This window comes from Helicoverpa zea, chromosome 19, assembly GCF_022581195.2.
Source record: "Helicoverpa zea isolate HzStark_Cry1AcR chromosome 19, ilHelZeax1.1, whole genome shotgun sequence".
Taxonomy (NCBI): Eukaryota; Metazoa; Arthropoda; class Insecta; order Lepidoptera; family Noctuidae; genus Helicoverpa; species Helicoverpa zea.
The window spans coordinates 3,458,546-3,479,791 of NC_061470.1; the positions used below are offsets into that span (position 1 = coordinate 3,458,546).

Here is a 21,246-nt window from a genome sequence, read left to right on the forward strand (position 1 = left end):
TTAATTTGTTGAGTTTTGAGGACACAAAAGCGAAATTATTTGGGACACAAAAGTCCTCCACCTCCTGAACAGCTTAGAAATCGTCAGCGTAGAGCGTCAGTTGTTTTTGCTACTTCGGTGCTTTAACTTTTTGTTAGATTGGACTCAAAGAGCGCAGAATAAACCAGAAAAGATGAAGAAACCGCGAGCGAAGCGAGCGGATTTTTCAATTTATTTTTATTGAAACGCTATTGGAATATTTTAAAATTCATGATCACATAAACCTAAGCATATATTACAGTGAGTTTATTAATCGTTTATTTATATATGGATTGTGTACTCGTATAATTATAAAAAAAAAACTGTAAAAAAAATCGCAAAATTTGCCGCCCCTCTAAATCTGCCGCTCTAGGTACTGGCCTACTTGGCCTATTGGTAAATCCGCCACTGGTTTCACCCTTTGCATCAACAAAAAAAATCGCGCTCGCTTCGCTCGCGGCTTTTGCACTTCACTTCTGTGCATATCTTCCTTTTTGACTTTGCTTTGTTAATTTACAGTGGTTTTTATTTGTTTTGTGTCCTTAGACTAAAAAATTTTCGTGCTCGCTCCGCTCGCGATTCCTTACATATGAAATGTGCCTTATGCGTTTTTAACGGGAAACCCACCAAATAACATATTTAACTGACTTTAAACATTGTTATGTATTGCAATAGTTATTTATCCAAAAGTAGGTGGGTTTTCTGCAATCAGAGCGGTGCATGTACATATTTTTTTCTGTTGGACAAGTAAGATGGATATGAATGGGCGGGGGGGTCCGGACCCCCTGGATCCGCTCCCCCCCCCTTATATATTTTTTGTCAAAACGTATGTAGTCGTAGGGCGGCATAATCAGTTTTGCACGCGGGCAAACAAACAGCTAGCGGCGGGCCTGGTGGTAGCCAATATCGCGAGCGAAGCGAGCGCGAATTTTTTTTAGTTTTAGTACCTACACAAAATAAACAAAACCACTGCAAATTAATAAGGTCTCAAAAAGTATAATATCCACACAAAAAAGCAAATGCAAATGAATAAGAAGCAGCTAGCGAAGAAAGCGCTATTGCTTTTTCTGAACCAGAGGAATAAAAAATAAACATCAAAAGAAACCTCGACGGAAGAGCGCGGAATTTTTTCGGTGTTGGATATTTGAGCTATTAAACGAACATAAGAGCATCACCGGCAACATGGAGTCGCGAGCGGAGCGAGCGCGAAATTTTCGGATTCGCGGAGGTGCAAAAATTGGAAATAATGTCACTTTTTGATTCATGGTAAAAATAACCACTGGAAATACTCGTATGCCGTGTCATTTCACGTCCTGTCAAATGTATGAAAACGTATAATCCTGGCAATGAGATAAGCCCAAAAAATGCGGTGATTTTTGGCCAACTCGCTACCTATTTTTGCCGATTGCCGAAGACCTGGAGTTATTAAGTTAATCTACAATTTGTAAAAAACGGAATTAAATTATCTGCTGCCGTGGCCTTCCCCCGCCACTTGTCGTGAACTCGTACTTACACTCCCGAGTGGTACCCACCTACATGGTGCCTAAATGGAATTTTGGAATGCATATTTAAAACAATTTAATTGAATAATAATAATAATAATAAGCCCCGCAGGGCATCTGAGGCGGATGACGGGGAGTAGCGACCCCGCGGGGCTATATATCCGAGTGCTCCAGGGAGAGTATACTGTCCCCCACCTCCGGCTTGCCGGAGTGAAGCATGACGGGGGATAGGTCTCCCGCCTCTTGGCTTGCCTTCATCGGCCGGTCAGAGTGGAGTCGCTAGAGCAAGGTTAGTCCTGCTCGGAGGGTAGGTGCCTCGTGGTAAGTGGCGAGTGGGCCGGTGATGCTGGACCCACAGGGAGCGCGTGATCTGCGTTTAAAGTCCGCCGAGGTATCCTCACCCTTCTCAGCCGCTCATGTCCCTGTTGCCCTCTTGTTGCTTTTCAGTGACTGATTCCCGGGGGCCCAGTAAGTGAGTTGGCGAGTCTCCACCTGCCATTTTAACATGTATTTAATACATTGTCATCGGCAGGTGCCATAGTTCCCGTAGTTTCCCCATTCCTAGTCCATTAGCATCCCATCACAATAGCCTAAGTAGTTTTCATCCATAGTTAGCAATAGTTTAGCACAGAACCGGGGATTGTCCTTGGGTACATTTCTATAGTGTATACAGGGATAATCGTCGGTTTTGTGTCACCATTTCATTAAAGTTGTCTCAAAAGGGCTTCAGCGTGTTGGCTTCGGCCCCACGTTCGCATCCCAAAAATCCGGGACTCTATAGTCCCGAGGTCTGGAAGAGACATACATTTAAATAATAATAATATTTGCCCTGCAGGGCATCTGAGGCGGATGACGGGGAGTAGCGACCCCGCGGGGCTATATATCCGAGTGCTCCAGGGAGAGTATACTGTCCCCCATCTCCGGCCTGCCGGAGTGAAGCATGACGGGGGATAGGTCTCCCGCCTCTTGGCTTGCCTTCATCGGCCGGTCAGAGTGGAGTCGCTAGAGTAGGGTTAGCAGCCCGCTCGGAGGGTAGGTGCCTCGTGGTAAGTGGCGAGTGGGCCGGTGATGCTGGACCCACAGGGAGCGCGTGATCTGCGTTTAAAGTCCGCCGAGGTATCCTCACCCTTCAGCCGCTCATGTACCTGTTGCCCTCTTGTTGCTATTCAGTGACTGATTCCCGGGGGCCCAGTAAGTGAGTTGGCGAGTCTCCACCTGCCATTTTTACGTGTATTTATTACATTGTTATCGGCAGGTGCCATAGTTCCCGTAGTTTCCCCATTCCTAGTCCACTAGCATCCCATCACAATAGCCCAAGTAGTTTTCATCCATAGTTAGCAATAGTTTAGCACAGAACCGGGGATTGTCCTTGGGTACATTTCTATAGTGTATACAGGGATAATCGTCGGTTTTGTGTCACCATTTCATTAAAGTTGTCTCAAAAGGGCTTCAGCGTGTTGGCTTCGGCCCCACGTTCGCCTCCCAAAAATCCGGGACTCTATAGTCCCGAGGTCTGGTAGAGACATACAAGATAATAATAATATTTGCCCTGCAGGGCATCTGAGGCGGATGACGGGGAGTAGCGACCCCGCGGGGCTATATATCCGAGTGCTCCAGGGAGAGTATACTGTCCCCCATCTCCGGCCTGCCGGAGTGAAGCATGACGGGGGATAGGTCTCCCGCCTCTTGGCTTGCCTTCATCGGCCGGTCAGAGTGGAGTCGCTAGAGCAGGGTTAACAGCCCACTCGGAGGGTAGGTGCCTCGTGGTAAGTGGCGAGTGGGCCGGTGATGCTGGACCCACAGGGAGCGCGTGATCTGCGTTTAAAGTCCGCCGAGGTATCCTCACCCTTCAGCCGCTCATGTACCTGTTGCCCTCTTGTTGCGATTTAGCGACTGATTCCCGGGGGCCCAGTAAGTGAGTTGGCGAGTCTCCACCTGCCATTTTTACGTGTATTTATTACATTGTTATCGGCAGGTGCCATAGTTCCCGTAGTTTCCCCATTCCTAGTCCACTAGCATCCCATCACAATAGCCCAAGTAGTTTTCATCCATAGTTAGCAATAGTTTAGCACAGAACCGGGGATTGTCCTTGGGTACATTTCTATAGTGTATACAGGGATAATCGTCGGTTTTGTGTCACCATTTCATTAAAGTTGTCTCAAAAGGGCTTCAGCGTGTTGGCTTCGGCCCCACGTTCGCCTCCCAAAAATCCGGGACTCTATAGTCCCGAGGTCTGGTAGAGACATACAAAATAATAATATTTTAATATTATCAAAAGTGAAACAATTTACCATATGGAAATCTTGAATTTTCCACGGAACCCCTGAGGGCCTGTCACGGAACTCCATTTGGGAACCGCTGGTTTAAGTAACCATTGTATGTATCTGAATGTGTCCATACGTCTTCTAATGTTACAAACTCGGAATTTTATATTTAATCACTTATCCAGGGCCGCGGGTGGTAAAGTAAAGACAGCCTTGATTACATGCTCTGTATCTTGGGTGAGAACTGCAGTAAACTTCACGACTTATAATATAACATATAGGTATAGTAGCCGGCATATAACTTGGCAAGGATTTGGGACCTTTAATAAGTTTGAGCTCGCACATAGTGCACTAAATTTTACAAAAAACTGGTCCCTGTTATTGCTTGTGCATTATTCTATGGTTACTGACATCCTTTAGTGGCGATTATGTCTGCTTGAAAAAAATAGGACTTGTTTTCATCTCACGATTCTTGCCAAGTTACGTGCCGGGAACTATACGGAAGTTTTGGTTTCGATTTGGCCTAATTTGCCTCAACATTTTTATTATTGACACTGTGGGGTTATTGGTATCTGCCCTTTGTGTCCAAATCATTTAACTTTCAAATTGTTTAAGTACCCACTTATTATAATCTATACATATAATTAATTAATTGTTGTTAAGTTTACGGGTATAATTTTAATTGGGAATGGAGTCAGTTGGTCAGGTTTTTTTTTAAGTAGGCACTATGGTAACAAAAATCATCGAGTGCATCGCAATGAAATAGCTGGATTTGTCTTATTTAATATCAAAAAGGTCATTTTTAAAGTAACCTTCTCAAATTGGGTAGGTGGTACTTAAATCAATCTTAAGTAAAAGTGCAGTCTTCAATTTAATTTAGCCACACGACAATAATTGAAAAAAATATATCGAAAGCAGTTATCAATGAAATTTAAATAAAACTACTTTACGGATTTTATCGCGTTATACGAATATTATTAAATCCCGACGTTTCGGATCCTTTACAGCATCCATGGTCACGGGCAGACTAACGGCCGGTTCACACATGTCTCCGTTTTACTGTTCCGTTTTATCGTGTACGTTTTTTTTCGTCGATGGCGTATGTAGTTGTATGAGTGACTTCACACATGGCACAGTATTCTGTATACAGTAAAAACGCCATCGACGAAAAAAAAACGTACACGATAAAACGGAACAGTAAAACGGAGACATGTGTGAACCGGCCGTAACGTGTAAGAAATCAACGGGTTCGAATGAAACAGTCAATAATATTAACATTGCAAAATTTATTAGTGTTTCACAAAAGCAGAGTTTCAGCGCTTCTTGTAAAGCACTGGTACTGAGCTGAATCCGGTTAGTCTGGAAGCCGACCCCAACATAGTTGGGAAAAAGGCTCGGAGGATGATGATGATGTTTCACAAGTTGTACCACCAAAGGTTGTTAGGAGCCCAAAAATTAAACTTGAGGCCGTCAGGAGTAGGCCACCACGGTGTAGTATGTTGAGAAGACTTGAAGGGATTCGGTTTCAGTCGCATGATGGCCGTGTTCTCTCTGCCAAATAAAGCCACCTAAAACACAATTAAATGTTTAGAGAAACTCCAGATACAAAGGTATTTTTAACCGACTTCCCAAAAAGGAGGAGGTTATCAATTCGGCCGGTATATTTTTTTTTTTTTCTATGTATGTACATCGATTACTCCGAGGTTTATAGACCGATTTACGTGATTCTTTTTTTGTTCGACTCGGAATAGCTGCCAGTTGGTCCCATAGTCATCAGGTCAGGATCTGATGATGGAAACTCTGAGAAATCGAGGGCAACCTTCGAAAGTTGTAGGCATACATAGGGTAAAAACTTGACACTCAGGTGTACGCCTAAAAGCACTATTAAACAGTGAAGGTTTGGAGCTGATCTGATGATGGAAACCAGAGAGGGTCGAGGGAACTCGACAACTGAATATGTAAACTACCTCGTGTTTGGGCTTAAATTATTTGTATTGACAAGACCTTTGCAACAGTGAAGGTTTGGAGCTGACCTGATGATGGAGACCAGAGAAAGTCGAGGGAACTCGACAACTGAATATGTAAAATACCTCGTATTTGGACTTATATTCTTTGTATTGATGAGAACTTCCCACTTGTATGGATAGTGACAACTATTCGTATCACTGAAAAGCTTTAAATAAAAAACGTTTTTACAAAAAAATTAAACCGACTTCCCGAGACACTAAAAAGCAAAAAAAAAAACTATTTTTAGGTGCATCGGCCTAGAAGTCGGTGGCAAAATTAACTTAGTAACATCCATAAGACACCGAAGTCGGTTTAATTTTTTTGTAAAAAAGTTTTTTTTATTTAACAAATATACACATATTTACATAAATAAACACCTAAAAATTACCTAATATAATACATAGACAGCTTAAAACTAATAAACAGCATCAAAAAATTGGTCCTCATCGCTGTCACTCGGTCAAATGAAAGCCAGATTTCGGGTCCCGAGTCGATAAAAAGACAATATTCAAGTTAAAAATAGTAGAGCAGCATTTGGGGACGCTGGCTTTACTTGCCCTCCCAGGCACGGGGTTGTAACACCCCCTACAGACTCCGAACTGATTTTTCAAAGTTTTAAAAAACCGACGTAACCCGCTATTTACTAAGCGCACTGCTCGCTTGCGACCACTGCGGCACTCCGAGACAATTGCCAGTAGAAACAGTGAAAAGGTTTTAAGTAAGGTAAAAGCTGGGTATTGGCCACTTGAGCATTTTATTTCTAGTACATCCTGAATAGATCTTACCTCTATAACGGCCTTGAAGGAGAAATAGAAGCGAAACTCAATATACGCCGATGTCTTGTAGTATAAGAAGCATGTCATTCTGCGGGTAATCAAAAACAAGTAGGTACTTATAATCACTAATTTATATAACCTATGTATTAGCTAAGGATTCGTTTCCGAATTAGACGTTAGAGATTTTACCACAATGTGTTTAATTACTTTTGATAACAAACAAAACAGCGATCTAAATATACCTACAGGGAAATGCTCCCGCAATTTCACTTGCGTCTCATGGAAACTATTTCCCTCCCGTAACCGGATAAGATATCATCATCATCATCATCATCATCATCATCATCATCATCCTATCGCAGTCCACTGCTGGACATAGGCCTCTCCAAGTGCACGCCACTGAGATCGATTTTCGGATAAGATCATCATCCTCCGAGCCTTTTTCCCAATCATGTTGGGGTCGGCTTCCAGTCTAACCGGATTCAGCTGAGTACCAGTGCTTTACAAGAAACGACTGCCTATCTGACCTCCTCAACCCAGTTACCCGGGCAACGCGATACCCCTTGGTTAGACTGGTGTCAGACTTACTGGCTTCTGACTTTCGGATAAGATATAGCCTAGCTAAATACAAAGGTGGGCATTAACTCAGATTTAATAGATAGATGAAGGTGGGCATTAAGTTAGATTATAAGACTCACTTTTCCCTCATAGGTCTATATTCGCCTAACGACAGGCCCATGGCATCGTGGTGACAGTTGTGTTCCACCCAGATCGCGGCGTTTGTCCGTGAGTTGACGTCAAGATTGATCTCTGCGCACGTGAAGTCGGCTAAGTGGGTCACCACCAGCTGGGGAATACATTTTAAAGTCGTGGTGGCATAGTGGGTAAAAGTCGTGGTGGCCTAGTGGGTAAAGAACCAACCTCTCGAGTGTGTGGGTTCGATTCCAGGTTAGGCAAGTATCAATGCAACTTTTCTAAGTTTGTATGTACTTTCTGAGTATATCTTGGTCACCAATGGCTGATAAAAAGGTGAAGGAAAACATCTTGAGGAAACCTGGACTATAGTCTGAAATTACCAACCCGCATTGAGCAAGCGTGGTGATTAATGCTCAATCTTTCTCCTTGTGAGAGGAGGCCTGTGCCCAGCAGTGGGACGATAAAAAGGCTGTAACAGTATATTATATAGTAGTGCCATAATACGTCCGAGGCCGATTTCGGCCAGGCGGCTGTTCTCATCTTAGATGAAGAGAGCTGAGATCAGCCAACTGCGCAGGACATATTATAGTGCACAAGCGTTTTGTGCAGACACAAGTGGTAATCTGACAAGACCGGAAAGAGATCAGGCGCAAGCACGACATTAACCACCACTAGACCAACAAGGCAGGCAAATAAGAAGGAGTGCCATACTGCTATCTATACATATAATAAATCTGTAAAAAAACTGTGTCTGTACATTGAATATATTAAAAAAATATTAATTGGGTGGGGTTTAGAAACAGTAATGGAGCACAAATCCAAAAAAAAAATTCTGTCTGTATGTCTGTATGTCTGTATGTCTGTATGTCTGTATGTCTGTTTGTTTGTACACGCTAATCTTCGGAACTACTGGACGGATTTCAATGATTTTTTCTTTGTTGTATCAGTATTAAGCCTGGTCAACATATAGGCTATAATTTATCTTCAAAACTTGAAGACCTGATGCAGAACACCAACAGACCAACAAAACTATAAGAGATAACAAAATGGTGCCATAGCAAAAATTGTTTCATGTGATGAGCATTTTCAGCTGAGATAATAAATTTTAAGATCTGGAACACCTGATGTGGAACCCCAAGAGCCCAGCTTCTCTGTACCATATACAGGTATGACGTTTTAGCAAAAGTTGTTCAACTTGATAAGCACTTTCTATTGACTTATACAAATTGAAGATCTAAAACACCTGATGTGGAACTCCAGGGGCCCAGCTAGACTATAGCATATAGAGGTGTGACGTTTTAGCAAAAGTTGTTCAATCTGATAAGCACTCTCTGTTGACTTATAAAAATTGAAGATGTAAAACACCTGATGTTGAACCCCAGGAGCCCAGCTATACTATAGCATATAAAGATATGACGTTTTTGCAAAAGTGGTTCAATCTAATAAGCACTCTCTATTGACGTATACAAGCTGTTGATTTGCATTCGTGCCATATTCAAGGACGTAATTATGCTACTGATTCTCGACCCAAATCAACAAAAAAATTGGTACGTAATATTTTTTTTTTTCGGAATTCCGCCAATGTCATCTAGCCGTATTTAAACTTCGCGCGTGTGTTACTGGCCTTAAAACCGTGCTGCGCCCTCACACAAACGCAAACACAAAGCATACGCAACGATTATTCATAGATTTCATTCATAAAATTGGATTATTTCTGAAATACTACGACATTACAATGACAAAAAAAGCAGTGCATATTAGCTATTTCCCGTCTACTGTAATTCCAATCGATTATTAACGTATTGTATGTCCTCATCCTGAAGTATGGCACAAATGCAAATCAACACCTTGTATACATCGAAGATCTGGAACACCTGATGTGGAACTTCAAGAGCAATACTACACTTGAAATGTATAGAAACGAATGTTATGAAATAGGTATGGTGACACAAAACCGACGATTATCCCTTTATACACTATAGAAATATGAACTCAAGGACAATCCCCGGTGGACGTCGTTAAAAAAAGACAATCCCCGGTTCTGTGCTATACCATTGCTAACTGTGGATGAAAACTACTTGGGCTATTGTGATGGGATGCTAATGGACTAGGAATGGGGAAACTACGGGAACTATGGCACCTGCCGATGACAATGTATTAGATACATGTAAAAATTGCAGGTGGAGACTTCGCCAGCTCACTTACTGTACAGATCAGTCACTGAATAGCAACAAGAGGGCAACAGGGACATGAGCGGCTGAAGTGTGAGAATACCTCGGCGGATTTTAAATGCAGATTACGCGCTCCCTGTGGGTCACTTACCACGAGGCATCCTGCGAGCAGGGCTACTAACCCTGCTCTAGCGACTCCACTCTGGACGGCTAAGCCAAGCCAGAGGCTTGAGACCTACCCCCGTCATGGTTCACTCCGACCGGCCGGAGATGGGGGCAGTATACTCTCCCTGGAGAACTCAGTATATATAGCCCCGCGGGGTAGCTACTCCCCGTCATCAGCCTCAGATGTCCTGCGGTGCTTATAGCTCATTATTATTGTCGTTATTATCTCAAGAGCCTTTATCCCAATTATGTTAGAGTCGACTTCCAGTCACGATGCAACTGAGTACCAGTGTTTTACAAGGAGCGACTGCCTATCTGACCTCCACAACCCGGTTACCCGCTCAACCCAACACCCCTTGGTAAAACTGGTCAGACTTACTGGTCTGACTACCCATAACGACTGCCAAGAATGTTCAATGACAGCCGGAACCTACAGTTTAACATGCCTTCCAAATAACGGTCATTGGTATCCAAAATATACGTAGAAAGTACATACGAACTTAGAAAAGTTGCATTGGCAGGTACTTGCCAGACCTGGAATCAAAGACGTTCTCTGCCCTATAAACCACCACGACTTCCACTAAGTCACCACGACTTTGTTATCTATTTAATGTTTTTTACGTAATAATACGTGTAATATTTTTGCCACACACAACTTAAATGCGGACTAATTAGAATCACTACTTTTATCCCTATGGTCGCGTCTATTGCGGTTCAGTTCTCAGCGTTTTGTTTAGTCTGCTGTGCTTTTGCTGTTGAAGTACAAAAATAAAATATATGTAACGTTTCTAATGCGTATTCCGTTGTTTTCAAGTCAACGGGCTCTTAAAATTTAATATCAGACGATTAAGATCTTTGATTTTGCTGACCCCGTAGTCGCTGGCATAAGGGACAGGATCCGCGTACGAAGTCGCGGGCAGAAGCTAGTTGCAAATATGTATAAGAATTATATTTGATCTCGATTCATATAATATTTCGGATTCGCCCTTAGGCTACACTTAGGCCCTTAAAACCACACCGATAGATAGATAGAAACATACGTTATTAGGTACACCAATTTACATTTTTGATACACAGTTGAATGGTTACAGGAACAACATTGCGAAGTATACGATTCCTCTGAAAATATATGGCAGCTGTCTACTGGTCAAAACATCCGATACTCCTAACTTTATATTTCTGCTTTACAAATGTTGTTGTAAGTAAATTATGAAAATAAAAAATGACTCCTGCGGGCAAACCACTGAATGAATTAGGTTATTTTTTTACAATTCGCCATAGAATATCATGAAGTTTATGTGATAGGATATAATGTGATTAGGTACGACACAACGATATACTCTCTTATGTACTCCCCTTATGTACTCTCTCATGTACTCCCGTTATGTACTCCCCTTATGTACTCTCTTATGTACTCCCCTTATGTACTCCCCTTTATCTACCCTCTTATGTACTCTCTTATGTACTCCCCTTATGTACTCTCTTATTTACTCTCGTATGTACTCCCCTTATGTACTCTCTTCTGTACTCTCTTATGTACTCCCCTTATGTACTCCCCTTATATACTCCCCTTATGTACTACCCTTATGTGCTCTCTTATGTACTCCCCTTATGTACTCCCCTTATGTACTCTCTTATGTACTCCCCTTATGTACTCCCCTTATGTACTCCCCTTATGTACTCTCTTATGTACTCCCCTTATGTACTCCCCTTATGTACTACCCTTATGTACTCTCTTATGTACTCTCTTATGTACTCCCCTTATGTACTCTCTTATGTACTCCCCTTATATATTCTCTTATTTACTCTCTTATGTACTCCTTTATGTACTCCCCTTATGTACTCTCTTATGTACTCCCCTTATGTACTCCCCTTTATCTACTCCCCTTATATACTCTCTTATTTACTCTCTTATGTACTCCTTTATGTACTCCCCTTATGTACTCTCTTATGTACTCCCCTTATGTACTCCCCTTTATCTACTCTCTTATGTACTCTCTTATGTACTCCCCTTTATCTACTCTCTTATGTACTCTCTTATGTACTCCCCTTATGTACTATCTTATTTACTCTCGTATGTACTCCCCTTATGTGCTCTCTTATGTACTCCCCTTATGTACTCCTGTTATGTACTCCTCTTATGTACTCCCCTTATATACTCTCTTATTTACTCTCTTATGTACTCCCCTTATATACTCTCTTATTTACTCTCTTATGTACTTCTCTTATGGTATGTATGGTCTCTTATGTACTCTCTTATGTACTCCCCTTATGTACTCTCTTATGTACTCCCCTTATGTACTCCTGTTGTGTACTCCTCTTATGTACTCCTCTTATATACTCTCTTATGTACTCTCTTATGTACTCCCCTTATGTACTATCTTATGTACTCTCTTATGTACTCCCCTTATGTACTCTCTTATGTACTCCCCTTATATAGGTACTCTCTTATGTACTCCCCTTATTTACTCCTCATATGTACTTTCTTATGTACTCCCCTTATGTACTCCTGTTATGTACTCCTCTTATGTACTCCTCTTATGTACTCCTCTTTATGTACAGCTGTTGTTTTTTTATTTGCTGTTGTATTTAAATTACCAGAATTGAGCCCCTGGTGTTGTGAAGAGTTATTAAAAGGTCTACAAGACTTACAAAAAAAAATCCTTGCACGAAGTTCGTATTGGTCAGGAACTCTGAGCTATCCTTGTAAATGACCCCTCCTCTTTGCCTCCTCACGCAGTTACCAGTTCCTTTGGGCATCGGCACGGACGCTGGAAATATTAAACATGAACAAGAACTTAGAGGATAAAAAATAAAACTGTTTGTAGGTAATGTAGCTTCCACCAGCGGTTCCACCCGCATCCCGTGGGAATTAGTCTTTGGGTCCTGTTAAAAGGTAGTACACGTCTTCATCATTAATTAAATGGCCTTAAAAACACTGAAAGGAATTTTTTTATCAGTCCATCAGTGAAATACGTTTAAGCAAACAAAGTCTTCAGCTTAAGTTCATTAAAAACATAACAGACAGGTTTTCTGCTTACCTTTATACATGATCAACTTGATAGGAGAAATTCTTCGCAACCCAAATGCGTATGTCTCTTCATCGTCGGTTGGGGTGCGGGTGATGACGTCATTAATCCATGGAAGGAAGTCATGTATGTTGAGGAACCTAGTTGGAGCCCCGCACCCCGGGCCTCGGACTGCGAAGCCAATCTGCGAGAGTGTCAATCAATATAACTCTCTAGCCTCTTCTTCTTTCGTGTCGATGATTTGTCTTATTCTTAGTGAGACTACACTATGAAAGCCCAATATGCCGCCACAACGAGATCACGGCCGGATGCGCTCATAAGGTCCTGCCGCGAGCAAGTTTCAGGGCTCAGTGGACATACGATGAGGTGGGACATGGTCTGCACAGCAGTCCCTCACTCGCACCCAAGGTCCGCCAGCCCGTGAAACCCCTCTTTTTAGCTCAACGTCAAATTGTATTTTCTAGGAGTTAATTTACTAAGATATACTACGTTTAGCGATGATAGGTAATTAGTTATTCTATAATTCTATATGCTTCTATTCGTAATTTAAAAAGAGTGCCTATGAAATTTCTCATGGCACAATATCAAAAGAAAATAGGTATCGAGATTAAGTGCGTGTTTTTGAAATAAAAATTACACAAGCAATATTACTCCAGAACAGGTGTGGCCAGCCGGTGGAGCGACTAGTCGAACGTGGTAAGACACCGTACAATAATTTTAAGAGATATAAGTAAATAGTAGATCTTGGGTCTTACTAAGTTGGCCACCCCTTCTATAGATGCTAATTAATTTAACCACTTATGTACATATCTTTAATTTTGTTTTTGTCTTTCTTGACAGACCTACCAGCTTCCAAAACCCCCAAGTTTGTCTGGTGATGAGCGCGGTACCACCATCCCAAACGCACGGCTTTGTAGCGAATTCTGATACAGCACACAGCGGATTCACTGGGTTCATTTTGGTATACGATAACTGCGAGAAATGTTGATTAGATTCTTTATTCTTTTCAGTATTCAATCAAATTGCAGCATAAATTACAAATACAGCAAAAACAAGCGCGTACAGAGATATAGTATAAGCGTAGATGTAGTTCTGCCAAGCCCTCTTGTGCTTTCGAAAAAAAATTATGTCATACCCCATGCTGTGGGTACATAGTAAGTAGGTATGTGAAGCAATGACGGGAAAGTCACCTGAGCTTTATAATAGAACTCTTCACAATCTTGATTTCCTACGAATTTCATTTTTATTATCTCTTTTTCCATTTCTCCGGATGCTACAACAGAAGAGAAGACAAACTGAGGTTAAGCCTACCTGTAAATAAGATGGTAACTCTATCGGTTTGTCGCGCTTTCACGTCAAAAAAACAAGTAACCCGATTTAAATGCAATAGGTACCTAGGTACGATAGACAGCACATCAGTGGTAACTGTCATGCACCTTTACTCAATAGTAATAAGTACGATTTTCCTATAGAACTGTTTCTACTGACCTGAAGTTGACTGTACCTACGTAGGATCGTCGATAGTCGAAAATACAAGTGTTGGTAATTGTTCTGCCGGGACGTGCGTAAAACCACCTGGAACTGCTGGTTTGACTAAAAATTACACAAATCGTATCATTTTATTGCCACTTACCATCGTTCAATTTGACTGCGTACATATCTTCGAACACTCCTCCACCCTTGATTGGCATGCAAATTGGAAGAACAGGGGCTGTGTGAATAAAATCATTTTAGAGTCTGTGGTCCCTCCTGTCTGTGGTTTTAATCACTTAACAAGCCTAGTGGCGCAAGCAGAGGAATTGTAACAACAACTGCTATTGAGTAGCATTCGGGCGCGTGGCTTTACATGCCCTCAGATGTCGGATTGCTTTGTTAACGTTTCTAAAACCAACAAATAGCGATTTTGGACCGACCTAGGAATCGAACCCGAGAAACCGTGCAGGGGCCCGATTCTCCTAAGTTAATAATGTCAAAATCGAATAGAAATCGAATCGCAATATGATCGCAATAGCAGTTTTAACCATATCGGGCATTCTGCTACTAATAAAAGACCAATCGTATTCGATTGACATTTGATTGGTGTGCGATTGGTCTGCTGTTTTGGTGATTTTGGTCTATACGGTAGTTTGTATTACGTTTATTTCAAAGAAAAAATAGCGAAATGCCACATACGCTTCAATCGTAATCGAGTCGGGATTGGATCTCAGTCGAATCGAGTCGAACGTGAATCGTATGTTGCTTAACTAAAATTAGGAGAATCGGGCCCCAGGCAGACGCAATAACTGGACTGGATAATATGCACGTTATTCGGAATACCTTATACTTAGGTACATGAATGCAGTTTTATGAACTGTAAAAGGGGATATAATAAAGTTTACTGACGTCAAAAAAAGGATTATTCGTGCAAGTGCTTCGCCGAGTTTTTGTCGGCGCTATACCTAGGTGCTGTCAGTACTGAGTGTCGTAGGTCGAGCACATGCGTGTGTGAGTGACATTGTTACGAAAGTTAGGTTGACTGGAAGAAATCGCTATTTAGGCGATCTATCTGTCTATCATACTAAAACATCTTACCTTTCCATTCACTAGTCTCGCCCCAGCTGATAAGATCCAGCAAAGCAATGGTGGCAAAAGTCACCTTTTCTTGAAACTGCGGGTGCAGTATATAATCCTTTATATCTAGAGCATATTTCTTTTCCCTGCCGCCCCAAAGAATTAGTTTCGTGTTGTTCCTTGAATAAAAAAAAAAACAATAATTTTAGCCCTATTTTTTCTGTTAAATGAAGACTTTTCTACCTATTGTCGCAGATATAGATATTAGAAGGAATTTATATGGTCGCGGCCAACTGGTAGCCGTTCAATCAAATGGCTAGCTCTTTGACGGAGCAAAGCAATGCCATACTATAGCTTGTTTAGAAGACTTGTTGACTGCAACGTTCAAAACGATGCCTAACCAACTTCAAGTAATTTCTACATAAAGAACAGACGCTAACACATCAAGCTGACACAATCTGGGGCCCGATTCGCCTAAGTTTCTATCGCTCTAAGGTTTGCTGTCAGAGAACCCAACTCTGGGTTAAGCTCGCCTTTGTACATAACTTTTCTGTATTGTGTGTGTATTAAAATATGTGTGTGTACAATAAAGAATAATAATAGAAGTTAATAATGTCAAAATCGAATAGAAATCGAATCGCAATATGATCGCAATAGCAGTTTCAACCATATCGGGCATTCTGGGGCTCGATTCTCCTAAGTTAATATTGTCAAAATCGAATAGAAATCGAATCGAATATGATCGCAATAGCAGTTTTAACCATATCGGGCATTCTGCTACTAATAAAAGACCAATCGTATTCGATTGACATTTGATTGGTGTGCGATTGGTCTGCTATTTTGGTGATTTTGGTCTATACGGTAGTTTGCTGTACAATCATTTTGCAATCGTAAATCATTTGCAGACAAAATGATTCATTATTGAATGACAGAAAAGGATAAAAACGTTTATTTCAAAGAAAAAATAGCGGAATGCCACATACGCTTCAATCGTAATCGAGTCGGGATTGGACCTCAGTCGAATCGAGTCGAACGTGAATCGTATGACGCTTAAGTAAAATTAGGAGAATCGGGGCCCTACTAATATAAGACCCATCGTATTCCAACGACATTCGATTGGTTTGCGATTGGTCTGCTATTTTGGTGATTTTGGTCTATACGGTAGTTTGCTGTACAATCATTTTGCAATCGTAAATCATTTGCAGACAAAATGATTCATTATTGAATGACAGAAAAGGATAAAAACGTTTATTTCAAAGAAAAAATAGCGGAATGCCACATACGTTTCAATCGTAATCGAGTCGGGATTGGATCGCAGTCGAACGTGAATCGTATGTTGCTTAAGTAAAATTAGGAGAATCGGGCCCCTAACTCTCTTCAATAGATTTTCAACAACATTTCTTTAAACTATAAGGTTAATTGTTGATTAGAAACTACAGATTAGCATCTGTAAAACCTACTTGTAAAAAGGCTATTGGCTTACACGAGTTGAGCAGGATTGATCTTGGAGATATCTTCGGCCGCAGCAATGGCGAACACAGGATGGATCAGCACAGCACCCGTCACCGCAAAGTGTGTCCTGCCGGCTATGTCTATAGTAGCACATATGTAAATAACGTTATTTATGGTGGAACTACACGGTGCAAGTAGCTTGCGCATGTTGAGGCACGTGCGCAGGTTACATGCATTTTAAAAACGTGCGGGTCCAGCGACTCGCGCATGTACCAAAGCAAAATACCCACCCGCGTGCTCTTGTCACTTGCGCACGTTAACTTGCTCCAGCTACATGCACCGTGTAGACGCACCCTTAGGCTGCCCGCCCACGTCATACTTGTTGTGGGACAGATAATCAGTCAAATTTTTATAGGACTATCCGACTAGGATTTTCTAACAGACTTTTTGCAAGGAGTATGCAATAGAGAGTTTCGGGATTTTGGTAACTTTCCATTATGTAGGTAGCATTTTTTTGACAATGAATCAATGTAAGAACTGTTAATTGCTGACGATGAAATAGATAAAAAACATTTTTACTATCAAATGTTTGTTGATTATATACCTACAGCAGGTATTAGGTATATAATAAGTAGTTACAGTTATATAACTATGTACTAACAGAAGCTATGCTGCACGACGCCTAGCCATGGAAACCGTCCTATGTCCGCCACTTTGCCTTCTGGCATCTTCTGTGTAGCGTCAGAGGAGCAACGCAGACGGTCCCAGTAGATAGAGGATCCGGGATGCACTGCAAACATAGTTTGTATGGGTCTAAGATTTTATATTTGTTTGCAGTAAAAACGCAGAACATTTGGTCAAGTAGTTCATAACAACCGTTAGATTTGAACGAAATAGAAATTAAAAAAAAAATGTCGGTAAGCATTTGCAAAATGCATTTTGCACTGCAGTTTGGTGATTTTAATTACAGGTTTATAACAAAAACACAAACTTACGCTGAATTGCTATCCATAATAGTAAAACGTTACTCCAAAATCCCGTCATAATTAAATCTTCTATCAAAAAAAGCAAAATTAATCAGCTCATCTTCACAAGCTAACAAAACGATCAAATTATAACTGAAACCGTTTAAAGACCGCGCCGACTCTATATTGAGTAGAAAAGTGCACGAATTTCCATGTTTACAGTAAAATGGATCATTTTCCCACCGATTTGTTTGTTGCTTACGCTACTATGAGTTTGTTAGTTTGTTTTGAGTTAAGTTAGACACACACACCCATTGTATAGAACGGGATAAGCATTGCGTGAGTGTAGTGGGAACTAATCTGACTCAGAAGTAAAGTTGCTAAATAAGTTGTGGACGTGATTTGGGCTAGGATAAGATATAGGTCTTTTTTTACGTTAGGTACGTTACAATCACCACCCAAATAATTAATTGATTCACCATCAACATTCTTAAATGGTAATGGTGTAATAGTATTAATTTATATTGCAAGGATAGTATTTCAGTGTAGCTGAATTGAGTTTGTCCTCGTCACATAACTGATTGTGTTGGTCATGTTATAATCCATGTCTACAACTCTGCCTACGTCAAAATCTTATCCTTCATGGAGTGTCGTGGTCACAATGTTTAAATTGCCATCATTAAAAATGTCGTTATCAAATGAATTGACAATGTCATTGTCATCAAATGAAATGAGCAATGACATGACAGTTGTATTTTCTATCCTTGATGATGGACCGCAAAATTTTGTGAATATTTACAAAAATAACACGTGATATTCTATTAAATTACCAAGGACCTGTTAATTTGTAGTTGATTACGCCATATACGTAGTCAAGATTGTTTATTAGTTAAATATAACCTAGCAAATGCCGATATGCAGGTGGTAACTAAAGTTCGTCTTTTTAGAAGTCCTTATACCATCTTCTTTATTACTGAGGATCTGAGCGTGTTACCTGATGAACAACATTACAAGTCCATTGGTGTGAAGACTGGAGACTGCTGTGAACTAGAGTTAGACGGCGAGGACGAAGTCAAAAAGAAGCTCAAGTTCAGAACAAATGCTCTATTCCTACAGCCGTTTGTAAAGGAATGTGTGAATTCTGATGTCTACAGATCGAAAGTGGTATCACATTTGAATCGCTTGGGCGGATATCCGGAGTGTGGGACTGTATTTTTGAAATTGATTCTAGAACCTCCAGACACTGAAATTATTGACTACGCTTGGTAAATATATGACTTATTCATAATTACACATAATTTAGTTGTAAACTCATCTTACTGTAAGAAATTGTCCAGTATCCCCAGTATCAATTTGCTTTATAAGATAGTTACTAGTGTCCTTTACAAATTTCAGGAATGATAGAATTCTACGACTGATTTGGACCAGAGTTGAAATAGAGAATGCATTTTCATGGCTATCGACACTTGGCGGAGCTTATTCTGCTCTGGGAGACTACTTTGATCACTGTGTAAGTTAATAACATGCATTATGATATAACAATTATTCATAAAAACCAAAAAGATTACATAATTATGCTTGTTCTTGTAAATATGTAATATAATGCTGTAAATAAGTGATAAGATCATATAACAATAAATAATGACCCTGTGCCCGATATCAGCGGCCATTTATTTTTATATATTTCTTTGCAATTCATGTTTAAAAATGTAAAGAATATGTTGTTAAATAAATCATAAATGGAATTAAATCTTTTCAGGCAGAGGAAGCAGGAAGGATATCATTGAGACAGTACAGGCTATCCTTAATGCTTGGTGATGAAGGTTTAGCTGCTCGAAGTCGGCTTTATTCTGCTCTTTCCCAAGCTCAGAAGGGGAATCTGCACATATCTAGGAATATTGTCAGGAACGTAGCTGCGTTCGCCAGAGAAACTCATGATAAGCGCCTGATGCGAATGTGCCAAGGTGTTTGGGCCAAACTTAAGTACTTGAGGTCTTTGAAACACGAGGCAATTGCTCTGCAAAAAGACTGTGATATAAGTAATGGGAAAGTATCAAATGCTATAACAAATTGAGTCAAATACTCTTTGCATAGTTGTTGGAAATTCCTCTTGTCTATGCACCATCCATTTCATGTGATCGAAAGAGGTTGTTTAAACTTCAACCAGCAATATTGTATGTGCATTATTTTGTAGGTATTCCAGTACTGAATTGGAATTTATTATATGTATTGTTAAATAGTATACTGCCATAATTAATGAAACTGAACAAGGGTATTTAAAATATGGTTTTAATGAGAATAAGATAATTTGTTGGTGTATTATGATGTTTTTGTGGCTACAATCTTCAATAGTTTAATTTTTTTCTAATCATAGTAGAGTAGTAAAAAAAATTCAAATCAACATTCCCATGTTGCACGATATTACTAAAAAGCACGGTCAAAATTATTGTTATTATAAGTTTGTACAACAATGAAATCACCTTCAATGATGAGTATAATATATGTCTCGATTTCCATAGAATTATCTCACTTTGGCTAGGTACATGAAAGTGGAGTTTTAATACCACTGCAATAATCATAATCACATAATTCTTTGCAATACAGTTCAAGTTATTGTAAAACCATGTATTCACTGAGAAACAATTGTTTATAAACACTGTTTCAGAAACAATATCTACGTGTTTCTGAAACAAATAATTTTGTTTCAGAAACATACAATTTTGTTTCTGTGGACGATATGGACGGCAGAGTTTCCGAAACATTGTTGCTGTAAACATCTACGTGATGTTTCAGAAACTGTGTATCTGATATATTGTTTCCAAGTGAATACATGGCTTGAGTCCTAACAAACTTGACAGTAATTGGCATATGCGGTTTTTGAAACAATTGATACAGGGATTAGCAATCTATCCTAGATAGAGGGAAATATTTGAGGAGCCACAAAACCTTTGGAATTCCTCATATAAATGCCTCTTTGCTAAAAGTACAATCAAGAATTATTGAACAAAATTTTCATCAAAATATTGTAATGATTTGTTAATTAATGTGTATTATCACGCACTGTCTAGTGAAATCGTAATTGTTATTTTCTTCGTTAATTTGTTGGTGCTGTAAATAAATTTAATTTATGCCAAACATTTGTATTTTTCTTCAAAAATTACATACGTCGTGAGGTATAAATAAGATTTGGGAAGGCAGTCGCAGTCATCTAAAAATATCAAATCAATGCTATTGACTCACTTGTTAGTCTTGGAATCGATGATTAATTTTAAGGTCAATCTACAGTATAATACATATTAGAAAGAAAAAGAGTTTGTTCGCACTATTATCGGGAACTACTGGTCCGATTTGAAAAAATATTGTGTAATCTATGTTAGATAGCACATTTTTTAAAGAAGGCTACAAGACTCGGCTTTTATCTGGGTTCATGCAAAATTTCTCATGGGATGCGGTTGAAATCGCTGATAGAAGCTAGTAACAGCCAGTTTCTTCATCGAAAGTAAAAGCCAAAGTAATGTCTAAAGTAAAAGTAACGGTCAAATTCATTTTTTCTATTAGTTTTGCTGTCACTTTAGCCTTGAAAAAACGAATTTGACCGTTACTTTTACTTTAGACATTACTTTGACTTTTACTTTTGATGAAGAAACTGGC

General features: G+C 40.0%; 2 protein-coding genes across 2 annotated transcripts; one reads left to right on the top strand and one right to left on the bottom strand.

The window, feature by feature from the left end:
* Window positions 1–5,050: 5,050 nt before the first annotated feature.
* LOC124639477 lies at window positions 5,051–17,839 on the bottom strand. The gene is made up of 12 exons (XM_047176857.1): window positions 17,626–17,839; window positions 17,292–17,420; window positions 16,662–16,770; window positions 15,200–15,357; window positions 14,262–14,339; window positions 13,819–13,901; window positions 13,475–13,600; window positions 12,641–12,812; window positions 12,252–12,370; window positions 7,266–7,414; window positions 6,577–6,655; window positions 5,051–5,352 (listed from the first exon to the last, which is right to left on the bottom strand). The coding sequence occupies exons 1-12, from the start codon at window positions 17,672–17,674 to the stop codon at window positions 5,200–5,202; spliced, it is 1,404 nt and encodes a 467-aa protein (XP_047032813.1). The 5' UTR covers window positions 17,675–17,839; the 3' UTR covers window positions 5,051–5,199.
* A 486-nt stretch (window positions 17,840–18,325) lies between these two features.
* LOC124639771 lies at window positions 18,326–20,730 on the top strand. The gene is made up of 3 exons (XM_047177238.1): window positions 18,326–18,860; window positions 18,991–19,105; window positions 19,355–20,730. The coding sequence occupies exons 1-3, from the start codon at window positions 18,511–18,513 to the stop codon at window positions 19,667–19,669; spliced, it is 780 nt and encodes a 259-aa protein (XP_047033194.1). The 5' UTR covers window positions 18,326–18,510; the 3' UTR covers window positions 19,670–20,730.
* The last annotated feature ends 516 nt before the right edge of the window (window positions 20,731–21,246 follow it).

Coding starts and splice junctions, on each gene's coding strand:
- LOC124639477 (XM_047176857.1), bottom strand. CDS start 17,674: ATGACGGGATTTTGGAGTAACGTTTTACTATTATGGATAGCAATTCAG. Junction 13,902..14,261: donor CGCAGTCAAATTGAACGATG/GTAAGTGGCAAT, acceptor CTTCTGTTGTAG/CATCCGGAGAAATGGAAAAA. Junction 13,601..13,818: donor AGTTCTATTATAAAGCTCAG/GTGACTTTCCCG, acceptor CATTTCTCGCAG/TTATCGTATACCAAAATGAA.
- LOC124639771 (XM_047177238.1), top strand. CDS start 18,511: ATGCAGGTGGTAACTAAAGTTCGTCTTTTTAGAAGTCCTTATACCATC. Junction 18,861..18,990: donor GAAATTATTGACTACGCTTG/GTAAATATATGA, acceptor TACAAATTTCAG/GAATGATAGAATTCTACGAC. Junction 19,106..19,354: donor GAGACTACTTTGATCACTGT/GTAAGTTAATAA, acceptor AAATCTTTTCAG/GCAGAGGAAGCAGGAAGGAT.